Source organism: Lagenorhynchus albirostris, chromosome 5 (genome assembly GCF_949774975.1).
Source record: "Lagenorhynchus albirostris chromosome 5, mLagAlb1.1, whole genome shotgun sequence".
NCBI lineage: Eukaryota > Metazoa > Chordata > Mammalia > Artiodactyla > Delphinidae > Lagenorhynchus > Lagenorhynchus albirostris.
In genome coordinates, this window is record NC_083099.1 from 52,214,419 (window position 1) to 52,232,555 (window position 18,137).

The following is an 18,137-nucleotide window of genomic DNA, read 5'->3' on the forward strand; positions in this document are numbered from 1 at the left end:
CTGAGTTGTGAAAAAAATGTCATCATAAATGTGTCTGATTCTTGTCTTGTTCCTCCCAGGTATTATTCAAGTGTGCAGATTACACTGACTTTGAATGTAGCTCGAAGCTGAGATAAGCCTCAGAGGACAGAGTGCCAGACAAAACACAAATCCTTAATTATGTGGGTAGAGCTGAAGGGATAAATTCAACCTGGTCATGAATTCAGCCCATAAGTATGAGACTTCACCTGAATGCTTACTTGATTTTTGAAAGTTTCAACTAGAATTGCTGAGCACCATTTAACTATAATACTCTTCAGGAGATCTGAGATCTTGGTTAATTACATAAGAAAAGAGTAGAACAGATATTAATACAATGGCAGATAATCCAAGTGATTTAAGGTGGTCATTGGCTATATGTTTGATTACATACAATAGTTTTGTTGCACAATTTTCTTCTGTGTTTGCTGATGGGTGATGACAAAAGCTTGTAATCTTTGCGTGCCCCATGATCAGGCATGGGTGGTGATGTGGTTGCGGTGAGATGGTTAGAGTGAGGGAGGTGGGCACTGCTGGGGGAACCAGAATTCCAGGTATTGTTAACTAACCCACAAAGAAGATCGGAAGGAGTTAAGTATGACCCAACAAACATTTTGGTGCCCAGGCCTTACTATGCTAGGCTTGTGATGAATAAAGCTTAATGAATAATGCACAATTCCTAATTTAAAACAGTATTGAAAGATAACCAGTCCAGGTGACTTACCTGTAAATGTTGGTAACTTCCTACATGATACTTTTTCCAAAAACTTCCCATCTTCTTTGTTTTTGAACCCAAGAGTCAAGAGATACTGTTGAGGAGGAAAAGATGACCAGTCAGCTGTCTGAGGCAACACGTGGAGTCCTTGAAGGTCTGAAATATGACAGAAAAGGAACTAAAGAATTTATCATTTTATTGTTTTCAGGGTGTTTTCCCCCCAGATTTCAAGAATTATACTCGGAAAAAATTAAAGATACAAAGTAAAAGTATGTGCATCAAAAGGTCAAATAGATGATATATCAAAATCATACTTTATCCTTCATATTTTTATTAAAATATAAACATACACAAAGTATAGCAATAGAATATGGCTAGGTTATGTGTTCCTCTTTCCCCATATTCAAAATAATACAAAATTCAGGACCAGGTTGCAGGCTTAATATTTTTCTGTGTGACACCTTTCAAGAGAATTTGATTTTTCTGTCCACAGTTTGTTTAAGAAAATAATGTTATATGAAAGGAAAGAGAAAAATTACCAAGTAAGAATTAAAATATAAGGCTAATTAATTTAGTTGCTCTCCCTCCTATAGTTGAAGGAAATTTAAAATGATAAATGTACTGACTTTTGTAATTAGACTTGGAAATAACTCATGCGTCAAGAAAATGGTTCTAAAAGAAACTGTTCTTAATGACTAGAAGAGCTAATATTTACTTAGTACTTATTTTCTACCTTCCCTTGTTCTAAACATTTTGTGTGCATTCTGTTAAAATTTTTTTTATTGACATATAGTTGATTTACAATATTGTGTTTCAGGTGTACAAAAAGTGGTTCAATTATATATATATATATTTTTTCAGATTATTTTCCATCATACGTTATCACAAGATACTGAAAATAGTTCCCTGTGCTATACAGTAAATCTTTGTTGCTTATCTATTTTATGTATAATAGTTTATATCTGTTAATCCCATGCTCCTAATTTATCCCTCCCTTCCTTCCCTTTCCCCTTTGGTAATCATGTTTGTTTTGTGTGCATTCTCTTTAAATCCTCACGAAACATTCACATAAGTGGTGCTTTTGTCCTCATTTTACAAATAACCGGGAGGTTGAGGTACACAGATGGGCAGTGACTTGTCTGGAAACACGCATATAAGTGGACAAGGCAGGATTCACACCTGGGCAGTCTGACTCCAGAGACCGTGGGCGTAACCACTGCACTCTGCTTTAGGCTTGCTTGACTTTGGATTACTTTTGGGACAGGGACAGATGTCAGCCTTGGGGTCTTGGAGGCCAGATTTACTTCATTCATTTTCATTCTGGGTAATAATGCTTTGGTTTATTACAATAGACTTCTCAAATGAAGGATGATGAACAGAGGGTTTAATGAGCCCTCCCTATTTAACACTGCCAGAAAGGGAGAAAGATGAAATTCCAAATATCCTTGAATCATGATTTAAATGCCAGTTTTTAACCTAGAGTCAGAACTCAAATGGCAGTGTTTCAAATACAGTCTTTGCTATCTGTAGTATTTCTTTAAGAAATAATAGACACAGTAAACCATGAGTGTTTTTATCCACCCTCTCTGACTTCCCCCCTCTGATTTTTAGCTGCAGAACCCTTTGTTCAAACTACAATTTACTGAGAAGCCCAATATTCAAAGTTGGTAAAGGTAGAGCTGTTCCATTTGAAGCCTGGATCACTGACCACTCAACTCTCATCACTGTACCCCATTCTATATACCCCCCACACAGTAGCCACCTTGAACCCCTCCACAGAATCCCAATTTTTCAAAGCACAGTTTGGAAAACACTGCAGTAAGCTATTTGGCACATTTTGGTTAAGTAAATAGCATACGGCTGTCAAACAGAGAGTTAACATGTATGCTGATAATTAAAAGAAAATATTACAAAATATCTTTTAAACACAAGCACCGAGCAAAAATATATTAAACATGATTTAGTGTTTGGTGACAGGATCTGGTAACCACTAAATATTATTGAGGGTTAACATGTATGTGACACTTCTTCTGTGCCATACACATTATCAGGATTATCTTTCTCATTCAGCAACAGTGTAGAGCAGGACACATTATTATGACCACCTTACGGATGACCAAACTGGAGCTTCAAGAAATTACAAACTTGCCCGACACAGCAAATGGAGGGACCAGAATTGAGAGTCAGGCTGCTGAACGTTGAAGCACAGGGCTTAACTCTCAAAACGATCCTACGACAGTGATGATCACTCTGACAGTCAGTGGGAAGCATGTTACAGAAGCAGGGCAATGTCAATACATAGATGGTTTTAACAGACACAATTCTAGATAGAACACTTCCTTACTCTATCTAGAAAAGTACAGCAAAGGCTCAAGGGTTCTTAGAATTAATAGTGTAACTTTTAGGCACTTTAAAAGCAGATTGTAGTATTAGATGCTTCTTTAGTTGGTGTTTGCCTCTTTTTAAACGGATGGCTCATTTCTATAAACAGGGTAAAATGTGATTTCTGCATCTCCATCTCAAGAGTGCAGAAAGTTTCTTTGCTTTTGAAATCTGCAGATACAGACACACCCAACCAAGAGTTTACCAGTTTTACTGAAGTGGCCAATAACCGGATCATGTGAAAAGGCAATTAAGTAAAAGTAAAATGGACACTAGCTCATTCTCCTGATAAATGGTCATAACATTTTTTTTTTTGATTGCGGTTGTTCTTTAGCACTCTCTAAGATGCTGACATGTCTAAATTGTCAGTATTTTTAGGAATTAGCATACTCTGGAGTTGGAGGGCAGGAGAAGGTATGTGTTCCCTGGCTATGGTTTGCTCTTTAATCTGGTTTTGCTCCCTGACCTAGAAGGCCTCAGCGCTCCTGGCCATGCTGGTGGTGAAGTCTGGGGCCATCCTCTGGGGAGAGCCTTGGCTTTCTGGGTAACTCTGGATGCCCAGAGGCCCCCTGAATGGATGTGGGTAGGCTTTATGGACGCTCTGACTTCCCCACAGACCCAGAGTATATGTAGCTTGTTGACATAGAAGCTGCTGGATCTCAGGTACCCTGAAGCCTCCTGCCAGCACCTGCTTCCAGCTCAGAGAGGGTTCCCTGCAGGACACCTCTGGGACTTTAAGGTGTACATTAAAGTGCTCTTGGAGGCCCCGGAGTCCTGAGGTTCAGAATAGTTTACGGTGTGCTGTGCATGGGCTGGTGTTTGTGGTGAGTTGCAGGAGGCATCTTGAGATCTGGCATTTTCTGACGCCCCTCTATTGCCAGAAGCAGCCGATGTTTGAGGGCTCTGTTATATAAATAGCACAAAGACTTTGAGAGGTTGACCTCTTCTTGCTCTTAAATATTTGATGGATAAAGAGGAGACCTGTATTAATAGTGACAGTGGTTAGATGAACTGGAGAAACTAATATTAGCACTATAGCTAATTTGTTATAAACTGTACTTGCAAAAATGTATTTTCTGTTCCTTTTGATGCTGTATGTTTCATCCTGTTCAATCCGTTGTTCAATTCTAGTCAAAGTTTCGAAATGAGAGAGGTCCCTACATACATACTGTTAAGTTAAAAAATATTTTTAAAGTATCATTTTTATTCCATTTGTATGCAGAGTAAATTGCAGTTGTATGAACATTTAGCCTAGCAAGTGGTCTATGACCCAAAATGACGACACACTTACCAGATGTTGAATCTCATGTAACATTAATTTGAGTGCTAATTGTTCTCAATTTTATGCTCATAAACCTTTACCTACATCCGAAAAGCCCTGTGCCTCTGATGGATATGAAAGTTAACCAGAATATATTGTCCTTTGGTAGGAAGGTTGAGTTGATTAAAAATGTCTTCTTTGCTCCTGTCACGTGAGAAGAGAACTTGAGAGAAATAAATCCCTTCATGCATTCCTTTACAATTTATCACAATTGCAGATGAAATTTAGATGACTAGGACCAAATTTATTATTAAAAAATCAATTTGCAGGTATGATGCAGTTCCAAATTTGTACCATTAGGGAAGCAGGTGTTTTAAAAAAGAATATCAAAGATAGATTATGCAGATTAAGTTTCTCGTAGAAACATGATCTTTCAATTCTTTATCTTCCAAATGAAAGATGTCCAACTCTCAGCAAAAGAGGGTAATGTTTGCCCTTTATCAAGAACCTTTTATTGTACCTCAGGAGGCTGGAGCTGACCAGCTTTCAGGTACTCAAGACATTCATGCTCTTTGACCTTCCTCCCTCCCTGAAGTCACCTCCCTGGAGTTCAGTGACAGTCTCTTCTCTTTCTCTCTCTGTTTCCCTCTCTTTGTCTTTCTCTCTGCCTCTTTCTCTGTGTGCGTCTCCCCATCTCTCCTACACATATACATGCTGCTTCCTCTTCCTCCCTTTTTCTCCTGCATCTCATTCAGTGCACCTCCTAGCTGTCTGTGGCTCACTGATATGTTCTTCATATTAACACTCTCGGGGGAATTTTCCTATTCTTTCTTTTGTTAATTAATTCATTAATTATTTTGGACTGAGTTGGGTCTTTGTTGCTGCACGCGGGCTTTCTCTAGTTGCGGCGAGCGGGGGCTACACTTCATTGCGGTGCGCGGGTTTCTCATTGTGGTGGCTTCTCTTGTTGAGGAGCATGGGCTCTAGGTGCGCGGGCTTCAGTAGTTGTGGCTCACGGGCTCTGGAGCACAGGCTCAGTAGTTGTGGCGCGCGGGCTTAGTTGCTTCGCGGCATGTGGGATCTTCCCGGACCAGAGCCCCCTGTGCCACCAGGGAAGTCCAGTTTCTCTATTCTTGTGGCATTCGCTATTACTTCTAATCCAGCAGTCCTCAACCTTTTTGGCACCAGGGACCGGTCTCAGGGAAGACAATTTTTCCATGGATGGAGCGGAGGATGGTTCAGGCGGTAATGAGACCGATGGGGAGTGGCAGATGAAGCTTCGCTCACTCTCGCTGCCGCTCACCTCCTGCTGTGCGGCCCGGTTCTTAACAGGCCGTGGACCGGTACCGGTTGGGGATTGGAGACCCTTGTTCTAAATCAAAAGACTAGGGATCCAAAGCCATAGTCTCATCTGCAAAATTTCACCAATTTCAAACAGCATTTCCAAATGCCTACTGGGACATTGCTATTTGCTCACCATTACAAACGTTACCTCAAATACAGCAAATATATTCCTTGAAAGTGATTTTTTAAATGTCCACAACATCTCTCATCCCTAATTTTCACCAGCATATTGAAGGGATGGCCATTATTCACCCAATTATTCTGGCTTAAAATTTTGAAGTCATTGTTAACTTTTCTTTCCTCGTATTCCCTGACATTTAGTGAATCTCAAAAACTCATTAAATCTGCCCACTGTAATACAACTCATATTAACCCCGCTCTTTGTATTATCATTGCTACCACCCTGGTCAAATTTCTGATCACATAGCATCTGGATTACAGAAAACGTTTCCCAACAAGCCTCGCTGCCACCAGTATGATTTCACACCAATATATCTCCACACCACCACCCAGTGAATATTTCTGAAATATCACCTTTGTCCTGGTTACATCACTCCTCAGGAATTTCAGTGCTTCTTTCCTGGTATTCAGGGCTCTCAATTGTGTGGATGTGTTTCACAGTCTATTCTTCATTCCTATGTTTTCTCCAGTATAAACCTTTCTCATCAGGTCTGCTGATTTCACTAATTTGTACTAGCCTGTGCTCATCCTGCCTCTGAATTTTTCTTTGTGCTTTTCCACCCAGAAACATCTACCTAATCTCTCAATATTTCTTTTACTCAGTCGATTACTGTACTTCCAGATGTGCCTAATTTAAGTCCCACCTAGTCCATAAAGGGCTACCTGAGTATTTCAGTACTCCCCCCACCCGAACTCTTAAAGAACACCCAAACTAAAAATAGAACTACCATATGACCCAGCAATCCCGCTACTGGGCATATACCCTGAGAAAACAATAACTCAAAAAGAGTCGTGTGGGGCTTCCCTGCTGACACAGTGGTTAAGAATCCACCTACCAATGCAGGGGACACGGGTTCGAGCCCTGGTCCAGGAAGATCCCATATGCCACGGAGCAACTAAGCTAGTGTGCCACAACTACTGAGCCTGCGCTCTAGAGCCCGCGAGCCACTACTGAAGCCTGTGCGCCTGGAGCCCATGCTCCGCAACAAGAGAAGCCACTGCAGTGAGAAGCCCCTGCACAGCAACAAAGAGTAGCCCCCGCTCACCACAACTAGACAAAGCCTGCACACAGCAATGAAGACCCAACGCAGCCAAAAATGAAAAACAAAAAAACCCCCCAAAGAGTCATGTACCACAATGTTCACTGCAGCACTATTTACAATAGCCAGGACATGGAAGCAACCTAAGTGTCCATCGACAGATGAATGGATAAAGAAGATGTGGCACATATATACAGTGGAATATTATTCAGCCATAAAAAGAAACGAAACTGAGTTATTTGTAGTGACGTGGATGGACCTAGAGTCTGTCATACAGAGTGAAGTAAGTCAGAAAGAGAAAAACAAATACCGTATGCTAACACAGATATATGGAATCTAAAAAAAAAAAAGAAGTTTCTGAAGAACCTAGGAGCAGGACAGGAATAAAGAGGCAGACATAGATAATGGACTTGAGGATATGGGGAGGGAGAAGGGTAAGCTGGGACGAAGTGAGAGAGTGGCATGGACATATATACACTACCAAATGTAAAATAGGTAGCTAGTGGGAAGCAGCTGCATAGCACAGGGAGATCAGCTCAGTGCTTTGTGACCACCTAGAGGGGTGGGATAGGGAGGGTGGGAGGGAGACGCAAGAGGGAGGGGATATGGGTATATATATATATATATATATATATATAGCCGATTCACTTTGTTATACAGCAGCAACTAACACGACATTGTAAAGCAATTATACTCCAATAAAGATGTTAAAAAAAAAAAAGAACACCCATACCACTCACTCTAGAGTGAATCTCCTAATGTTTCATGGGGGTATGTCTCATCTCTCCAATAAGTTTTAATCCTCTTCAAGATCACATCTTCACGTTATCTTCATGCCCCAAGCACCTAGTAGGTGCTCAATCAATACTTGAGTTGAATAAAAAAACAAAGTTTTCTCAATCCTGAATTTTTAATCGTCCAAATAAGAATAGAACTTAAAAAAATTCAAAGCTAACGAAATGTTCAGAGCTTCTGAGATAGGATTTATTTCTCTGTCACTAAACTTAGAAAAGAATATCACACAATCTTTATTTATTTTACCTAAACTTTAAGTGGTTTCTGTTTAATTTACGAAGGGGGAGTGAGGTAAAATAATATGTATTAGGTAACTCAGTGGAGTTGATGCTCAGATGAACAGAGCAGCTCTGCCTAGATTGAAAACTTAGTTTCACGCTCAGGTTGGGCCCTTGCTGCAGCTTGTTCTCTGGGAAATATGGACCCTTAGTCACAAAGAAGATTGGATTAACAGAGAAGCTGGCTTAATGAAACTGTCAGCAGCACCAGAAAAGCATCTGCAAAAATGTGAACTGTTGATCGTAGGTCAGCAGACTCATCTCTATATATGAGGGACTGCTTATTTTTTATGAAGTTAAATATCTGTAAAATAAAATATGAGCTCTCTGGACATAAAGTAGAAAACATAGATACCACCATCATCAGTATTTTCTGTTGGACACCTCATCGTAACCACAGTCAACAGATTGTGGATAAACTTCTCAAAGCAATATTGAAAAAAGAAAAATCATAGAGGTTTTAAAAGTCTTTTAGAAATATGAAGATTTGTTAGGGTTCTGTCATCTCCTTTCTCTGTTTCATTTCCTTCTCTATTTTCCAGTGTCTATGTCATTTCTCTGCCCTTTGTCCATAACAAAATGTTCTGACATTTTAGACTAGAGCAAAATCTCATTTCTAAAGGTCCCAGTTGTTCAGTGTGAGATGGGACCATGTCAGTTTTATATGACTTCATCTTAGTGATCAGTTTCAGAGTTTAGCTTCTCCAGTCCCTTCATAATGCCAACACTTTGTCATTACTGCTTTCCCACCCAGTCATTTTCTGAGTTTTATCTTGTTCACTTTTTAATGCCAGTACTTCTATATCGGAAGTTATCCACAAATTCACATCAGCAAGAAAATAGCAAAAGGCAGCAACTTTGCGGCTAACATCATTATTGCTCCCATAAATAATAAAACAGTTTCCACTTTAAAAACATAGATAGTGTATTTTGGTTTTTGCAGTTGATGTGTGAGAAAGCTATTTGTATAATGAATCTTTGTGTAATAAATTGTATTTTCCCTTTGACCTTCATTATAATTTCAGAGTTATAGATGCAAGTGGAAAACATTGGTTTTCATTCCTAAGATTCCTAATTTTCCCTTCAGATTTCTGCTCTACTTCTCCAAAACTGATCTTTGTATATGTAAGTTGCCCCTCATAACCCATTTATAAGCTTTGAAAAACAAATAATTACACAAGATTTTTATACATAGTTCATTTTTATTTCACCTGGAATTCTTATTGATTCCAAAGTTTTATGTTTAATCAGCTGTATTGTATTTATTCTGGGGAAGTTCCTTAATTCCATCCCCAACAAAGTAGGTTTGAGACAAACTAACATGAAAGATACTGCTTTTCCCTTCAATATTTATTAAATTCACAGTTAGTGAAATAATATATTGTTGCTCTAATGCCCTTAAGTGGCTGTATTTCTGAAGCCATTGGAATGGACGTTGGTTGGTTGGATACCTAACATGCATTCCCACCTTCCCTCTTTTGTTACCCTTGGAGAATTCTCTCCTTCCCTACCTACTCTAAAAGTGAGACCTATTTGACTTAGACGAATCAATCCATGGCATTACCTTGACCTGTTTTGGTTCAAGTATAAGCATATAATGTAATTTGGGCCAATGAGGAAGAGTGAGTCCCAGGAATTGGGTGGAAGAGATATTCACTGCTTCTTGGGACAGTGTGATTTGAAGTTTGTAATGACATTTGGGAATTTTGCTATGACTCAAGATACTAGCACTTGAGGTACCTTGAGATGCAGGTACCACCTTGAGGTACAGGTGATGGAATACCAGGTAGAACTTGAGAAGAAAGCTGACTGTAGAAAATAGAGCAGTGAGTGAACTACTGGATCAAGCTGTGCTTAAAGGTAGTCCCCCTGTAGTTGTATTATAAATCAATGTATTTCATGCCTCCTCCTACCCCTTTAAAACTTAAATATACTGAAATCAGTTTAAGCTGTGATTCCTATTATTTGAAACAAAAGATTTCTGATAGAGGGATTTAGCTCGTAGTTCAGTATATCTACAAATACTATGGAATCCTTAAAATATCATAGCTGAGATGTAAGACATATTATAAATTCTTCAAGTTGACTATCTGAGAAGAATAATTGCCTTATTTAAGAAACATAATAGTTTGAGGATTAAGAATAATTTTTACATCTAGTACAAAGATACCAAAATTGACTTAGTGATGCTATTATTATAACATTATTGTAATACTATTACTAATAACTAGACTTAAGTATATGAGATAATAAAAAATAAATGTTTATATTTGTATGGAAATATGTTAATATAAATGTTTCAGACATTACATGAAATTTCTAAAAATCTTATATGTTCTTGTATAATGTTATGTCATAATTCTAGTTATTACTTTAAAATGTATATCTCAGAAATAACTAAAAAAAATGTTTAGCATCATTTTTCTTGATCTATATCATAATTATGATTTTTTTCACTTTCGATTAGATTCTACATTTTGCAAAAAGTGACCCTTGGGTAGTTAACTAATACTGCATAATAAAAGTCTTACATAATCTGAAAGCCTTAGTTTTCCTTACTATCTGGACTGGTAATCTACTTATTTGTTTATATCTCACTCTGGAAGTGTAATGACTTTCCTTAAATAAATACATACAGCATAAAAAAATGTGTAAAAGAGTTCTTGAAGAAAACAGATCAGAAGGAAAAGTAAGAGATCGGTGATGAAGCCATAGGTGAGATTAATACATAGAATGTATTTTATAAGCTCCTGTATACTTTCTAGAAGTAAAGAAGATCAACTGTCTCATTCACAGTGTTCCTAAGATAAAACAACAACAACAAACTACCATCCCAGAGAAGCACAGCAATTTCTTTTCCTGAGACCAGAGATTTTCTTTTGTTTTCTGTTGAAATTGGTTTTGGAGTTCTACAGCTTTTTATTTAATAAGTGCAATTGTTGAAGACAATTAAAAAACAAAGAATTATCATGATTATCATGTATAAGAACTATTATTACTCATGAATTATCATGGCTCATAAGCAAATGATCTTATGGTAATGACTCAGTGATTTCCTGTAGTTAATATGTAAAATTTGAAAGTCAGCAAGGCTTTGGTTTTGTATTTGATAAGTTATTGCTTACATATGGAAATCTAAAAAAGGAGGTTATCTTGATTATTAGGTATTACTCTTTACTATTCACTATTAGTAGTCAGTTTAGTTGTGGTGAAACTCCTTTTAATCTGTTTTATTCCTGTTAAACTCAGAAACAAAATGACTGCCTTTGACTACTATTATTCTCTATAGCTTTGGAATTTCAGGCCAAAGGAATAAGACCTGAAATAAAAATGAGAGATATAAAATTTGGAAGTGAAGGGGCCAAATGGTCATAACTTAAGAATAGATGGTTATTTATATAGAAAATTCAAGAGGATAAACTGAAAATCTATTAGTATAGACAAGAGTTCAGTAAGGGATCAAAAAAGGAAATATACAGACCCCCAAATAAACAGATATAAGATTTTAAAAGGTCAATCAAAATATATAGGTATAATAAAATATACAGTATAATGAATATAATGGTTTAATCCATAATAGCAACAAAATGATGAAATATTAGAAATAATCTTAATAAGATATATAGCTTAGATGAAGAATTGATTACCTAATTTACCTAAAAAATATTTATAGGCTCCCCTTACCAGAGTCTATATGAATGTCAGGCATTATGATAAAATGGTAAGATAATGAATGCCATGGTGTTGCTTACCATTTGTTGCATGCAGTAGACAAATACACAGTCAATTATAACATAACATGGTGCATTCTTAAACAAAGGTGAGACTGGGGTACCAGTGAATGATGGAGATAAAAAAAAAATCCAACCATTGATGAAGTTAACAAAATAAACTTGTCTGATTTATCTGGGGTCTGGAGTAGGATTCTTTTTCCCCTCTGGGAATTTTAAGTCTAGGCATAAGGTTTGAATTTATACTACCTAGATGGCCCAGGAAATCTCAGCTCTAGAAATAGAGGCTCTCTGGTTGGTAGTACTCCATGTGGTTTGGAAAAATCAAAAGAAAATCTCTGGAAGGATACAAAATCAACCCAGACTGTACTGGATTCTCACAGATAAAGCCATGCTGAATAGTGGTCTGCACCCAAGAGTAAAAAACACAAGGATATTATCTCTGATGTGTGAGAGATGGTGTGGTATCATAGAAAAATAGTTGGTCTTTCTTCCCAGTTCCTGGCACAGAGCTTCTATAACACTTGGAATTTCCTAAGTGATAGAGGATGGTAGGAGTGTCTTTTGTTCTAATGAGGTGACTCTTGGCAGGCCCCTAGATAGCTTCTGTCAGGATGGGGGCTGGTCTCAAGAAAAACCAAGGCTTAATTAGAAACCTGGAACTTTCAACCCCATTCCCCAAGCTCTGGGGAGGAGAGGCAGGCTGGAGATTGAGTTAATCACCAGTGGCCAGTGATTTCATCAATCATAATGAAACCGCCATAAACCCCCCGAGATGATGGGGTTTGGAGAGTTTCTGGGTTAGTGAAGTACAGTGAGGTGCTGGGAGAGTCATGCAACCAGTGAGAGTACACACCCACACCCCACCTTATTTTGCCCTATGTATCTCTTCCATTTGGCTGTACTTGAGTTGTATCCTTTATAATAAACCAGTAATAGTAAGTAAAGCACTTCTGAGTTCTATGAGTCATCCTAGAAAATTATAGAACCTAAATTGGGGGTCATTAGAAACCCCCAACTTATGGCTGGTTGGTCAGAAGTACAGGAGGCCTGGGACCTGTGACTGACATCTGAAGTGGTGGTGGGGCAGTCTGGTAGGATCGAGCCCTTAATCTGTGACGTCTGTGCTAACTCTGGATAGTGAGTACCAAAGGTGAACTGAATTGTTAAAACAGCAGTTGGTGGCTGAGAGCTGGAGAAGTGGTGTGGAAACCCCACAAATTTGGTGTCAGCAGTGTGTGAGGAAAAGAAAATCCCAGAATCAGAGTCAGAAGTGAGATTTGCTAGAATGGTCCTGGCTCATGGAAACATGTGGTTTGGGAAGAGAAAGGATAACAGGGTGGAGGGTGAGGAATCTTTGATTCCTGGGTGGCCACCCATGGTGTGGAGCTGCAGCTGTACTGTGATGAGTTACTAAAGGTACAAGTTACCGATCGTAGAGATGAATCCAACTCCTGGGAAGTTGGTCCACACTGGATGCATTAAGAAGTACAGACTAACAAGAAGAAAGTAAAATAGTACAATCCCTTGGTTATTGTTACCTGTTATAGCTAAAATGAAATTAAAAGAGAGTTATGCAATTAAAAGGCAGAATGCAATCATAGATGGTAAGAGACAGTAGATGAGGGAGACCAGAGGCAAATGGTGTTATAACCTGCTACTGCAAAGGACAAGTGAGCTGCTCACTGAGACGTCTTACTTTGATTAGATAGAACAATGCCAGAACACCACACTTCCCATTGGGAAGACCAACGTTTTAATATTTTAAGAACAGAGAATTTAGCCCCATATATGAGGAATTTCTTTTCTTTGGGAATGGTGCTCTGTTTCTAAAAAGAATTCTGTGGTACAAACATGAGATGATTTGTCATCTTTATAACCAACCTAGCCGTAACACTTTCATAATGATATTGGGGATGTAGGCTCTTTAATTCTATAAACTTTTCCATTTGATAAAGTGAGTTAGAAAGAGGAAAATAGTCTAATCTTGGAAACTCTTGATCATGGTAAAATTATAACATTTTAAAGAAGAAAGAATAAAATGAGAAATTTTAACTTTATATTTTAGAGAGCATAGAATGTGTTATCCTTACTGGTAAATGATGACTGAACAAGAACAAGGTTATAAATTTCAGTGAAAAGCAATTTTTAAAGGTCTGTTTTAAAACAGTATATTATTATTCTGAACATACATATTTACTCTTGGGAGTTAAATTGCACTGGAGAGACAAAATATGACTCTATCTACCTAAGTGTTAAAGTAATTGATATCTGATCCAGAAAACTTTTCTATTAAACATTACTAAGCACAGATCCATTACTGAATGTTTATTTTATTTAGCAAATAAATCTTGATATTTTCGTCAAGTGGAGACAGGATATGCTTATTGTATTACTTTATTATTAAAATACAATCATGCAAGAATAAGAACTGTACAAGAATTGTGTTATTTCATTGGAATATATGAATTAAAATCTCAAGCAAAATCTTTATAAATGAAAACATAATAATTCTGGGGCTGGTGAATTATTATTTGTTTTATATACCCTGACTACTCTGCATGAATCAAACTGGATTTTTCCTTAAATAAGAAAAATGGATAGCTACACTGCTACAACTTCAGTGATTTTTTCCTCTGTGAAACATAATACAGTATAGCTCTATTATAATATGGCTTTAAGATTTTGGTGGGTCTTACCACATCCCCAAAATAGCAAAGAATGCACAGTGAGTTCCTGAGGATATGTAAGCCTGCTTGTCCTACAAGGTAGATTTGAATTTTAACCCTCCCTCATCAGTCTTGTAGAAGTTATAAAGGCAGTATAGTCCTAGTGCCTGCCACTGAGGGTGAAGTGGGTTTTTCTCATAATAAATCACTAATTTAGTTGGTCCATTCAGTAAAAATATTAAAAATACTTAGATCTCTATACATTTCAAAATGAATTCATTTTTATAGTTTTTTCCCTTTACATCTATTTTTCATGTGGAAATCCATGATAAGGATGACTCTGAATTAGGGGCTAGCTAGAAAGAATACACTGCCTGGGGGATCTCTATCATGAATATTCTTCCTGCTCATCACCACCACCTCTGCCAGCTATTACTGGGCTCATGGCACTGTCACATGACCAAGGAGTAATGAACTCAATACTATCTAGGCTTGATGAAGGTGACCTGGAGTTGGGCAGAGTTTCTGTGTTGGAGGGTTGTCTGCCAGCCTCTGCTGGGAGAACTAAATGTATTAGTCTCCAGGTTTTAATGATAACACCTACTTATCCAGCAGAACTTTGGTAGGTAGGCTTTTCATCCAAGATCTTCAAGGTACAGATTTTCTGACCTTCATCTGTTGATTGTTTATTTAGATGATTTCTGTAATTCTTATTTATGGCCTCAATTTCTCTAGCTGCAATGAAAACTACGTAATTGTGTTCTGTCTCCCATGGGGAATCTGTGTCTCTCCTCAAATGTTCCTTTTCTGTGAGTGGGTACAAACACATATGTATGAGAACATTTACCTGTAGTTGTCCAAGGAAGGATGAGTGAACGGGAGGTAGAAGGGAATGTACACAAACTCCGAGTGTTTCTGAGGATGAATTTGACTGCACATGGAGGAATGTTTATCCATCCTCCCCTGAGTTCACGTGAATTTTATTGTGTACACTGCAGATGGAGTAGGAAGCCGCCTGCTTCACTGATGTAAGGCAGTATATTAGTTAGAGTAAAGCTACCTGATTTAACAAAGAGCCTCCACATCTGAGGGATCTAAAGCAAGAGAATTTTGGTTTTCGTTGGTGTGGGTATTCAGTGGGTTGCCTTCCACATGGTCATTCGGGGATCCAAGCTTCTTTTGCCTCGTAGCTTCTTTAGTTCTGCAGTCCTAGTTACTCAGTCAGTGGCTAGGGAAAGCGAGTTCTGCGTGGCAGAGGTTTATGGGCCAGGCCTGGGAGTGTCATACTCCCAGTTTATTTCTGTCCACATTACATTGGCTGTTACTGAGTCACAAGCCTCACTGAACTGTAAAGGAGGCTGGGAATGTATTCTAGTTACGTGCATGGGTGGTGGGGGTGGGTGGGTGGGAAGAGAATAGTTTGGTAAACAACTAGCCAGTTTTTGCCACTTTCGGTGGCAAGGACTTCTATTCCCAAACTGCTCCTGCATCTGTTTTCTCCTCCATCATTCTTTTAATTAGACTCAGCCTTCCATTCCACAATTAGAGCTTAGGTTTTAAGTGAAATATTCTCTAGAAGAGAGGAAAAATATAGTCCAATTTTCACCCTGAAGTATAAATTACTAGAGTCATATTCTTTCTTAGAAGCAGGTATATTCTAGCTCTACCTAGTATAGTGCCTGCTCAATAAATGTTTGATGACTAAATGAATAACTGAATATACCACCCATCTCCATTGTAGATCCTCTTCTTGTCCTGAGGATATTGGGATTCTGAAGCATGGAGAAAAGGAGAAGAGAAACGGCAGAATAACATAGCAAATTGGAGAGAGGACTAAAATGACTTCCAGTCTCCAGTGGAGTAGAAGGGATTTCTAGAGTAAGATCTAGAACTCCACATTCTGGCAGGGAGAGGGAATCTTAGAAAGTAGTTCTAGTCTGGTCCAACTTGTGAGGTAGGGGTGGTTAGTGTACATGTAAAGAAGCATTTACACCAGGAGGTAGCATGGGAAACCCATATAGTGCCCTTGGGTGACCTAATGTGTCACATAAATGAGCCCGTCAAGTCCTGCTCAAGCCAACAGAGCTGTCTCAAGTTGCACTAGCCATATAATCAGCAGCTGTGCCAACCTGCACAAGACTTCCAAGAGGACTCTTTCCTCACATGCCCATGAGCTTCTTTGGACCCTTGGGTAGGCTCGAGCTCTGAGAAAGTTGAAACCAGACTAGTAGGAGAAGAAAGTCCCGTGGAAAGGGGAAAAAAGCTGGTGAATTTGATTAGATAGTTACTGAAGGCAGACTAAATTTTAGAAATGATTGGGTGGGATTGAGTCCTTTGGGGTGGGATAGAGTATATTTTTGGCTCTGGACAGACCAAAGATGAATATGTGTAGGTTAAAAAAAAAAGCCTCATGTTTGCACACATTTGCTGTGTGATTGTCCAGTCACACCTGCTGCATGACTCTTTGTTGAAATAAATAACTGAATACATTTTTGGCAACATGGAAGCTTCTTAAATAGAAGGCAGATAAAAGGAGTATCCTGGTATTTGGGACGTGCCAACAAAACAAGGGCACTACCCTCCTAGGCCCTATGTCTCTGTGTAACTCACTTTCTAGCTGCTGCCTTTGGCTACTGATGCCTGCCCAAATCACCACTCTGCACCTCCTGTGAGAAATATCCAGAAGCTAAAGATCACACTTGACCCGCCCCCTTCCTCACCTTGGCATTACCTGGGGGGAAAAGAAGAGATGCCACTAAGACTTGCACATATAGTTCATAATAGTGGTTTCACTGTCATTCCAGCAATGGCTTTGGAGTGACCCTTTAATCATTTGCAACAGAGGCAAATAATGTCATCAGTGTAATAGCCTGTTAGTTCAAAGTACCCATTCTGTAGAGCGAAGGGCCTCACCACTCCTAATGAAATTTAAAATTCGAGATTGCCTTCACTACCTCCCCTTCTCCTCCAGAAACTGTCTTCTCTCTGTTCTCATATAGCACTGTCACACTCCAGCAATTAGTAATTATATAATGATAGGAACAATCATCAGTAACTTATAATTATCTTCTCTTCCAAAGTATAAGATCCTTTAGCATGAATCATCTTGCCAACAGATCATAATTCATCTTGATAACAGGTTTGATGGAGTTACATGAGATGTGAATCTGGCTCATTAATGTTATTGTTGTTTTTAAACCCTCAGTTGGAACAGTGCTTCCTAAGTCTTAATTAATCTTCATGACTTCTCTGGGAAGTAGGTTAAATATAACTAAACTTATTCTACCAGTAGAGAAATTGGCAAACTGGTAATCTCCTCAATGAATCTCTCTTTATTACCAGAGGATCTGAGAGTAGATATGGAAATAGCTGAATTGGATTAATTTTCCATGATACTAGATTGACATAACTTTTGTGTGGTATTGATTCCCCTCTCTGCCCCCGCCCCCGCAAAACCCTTGAAGATATCCATAACAAAATGATTTATAACAATTAGCAAAAATTGTGAGTTCTGAAACATTTTTATCTACTTCCTTATAAAATGCTGGAACTAAGTAAATCAGCATCAGTGTTCATTATAGCACGCATGTGATTTCTTTTCTTCCCTTTCTCTGCCTTTAAATTTTCATTGTTCCTTAGGGATTCACTATTTAATCATCCCTAGTTATATTTTTAAAATATATTTCTTCTGAAGAGCTTGAAGCCTTGTGGAAGAAATAAGGAT

At 38.4% G+C, this 18,137-nt stretch overlaps 1 protein-coding gene across 1 annotated transcript in view; it reads right to left on the bottom strand.

Moving 5' to 3' along the window:
- Positions 1–18,137, bottom strand: part of SPATA16 (spermatogenesis associated 16) — a 220,648-nt gene that overhangs the window by 47,738 nt on the left and 154,773 nt on the right. Inside the window, exon 6 of the mRNA XM_060149017.1 lies at positions 743–889. Within this exon, the coding sequence (XP_060005000.1) occupies positions 743–889 (147 nt within the window). The remainder of the gene's footprint in view (positions 1–742; positions 890–18,137) is intronic.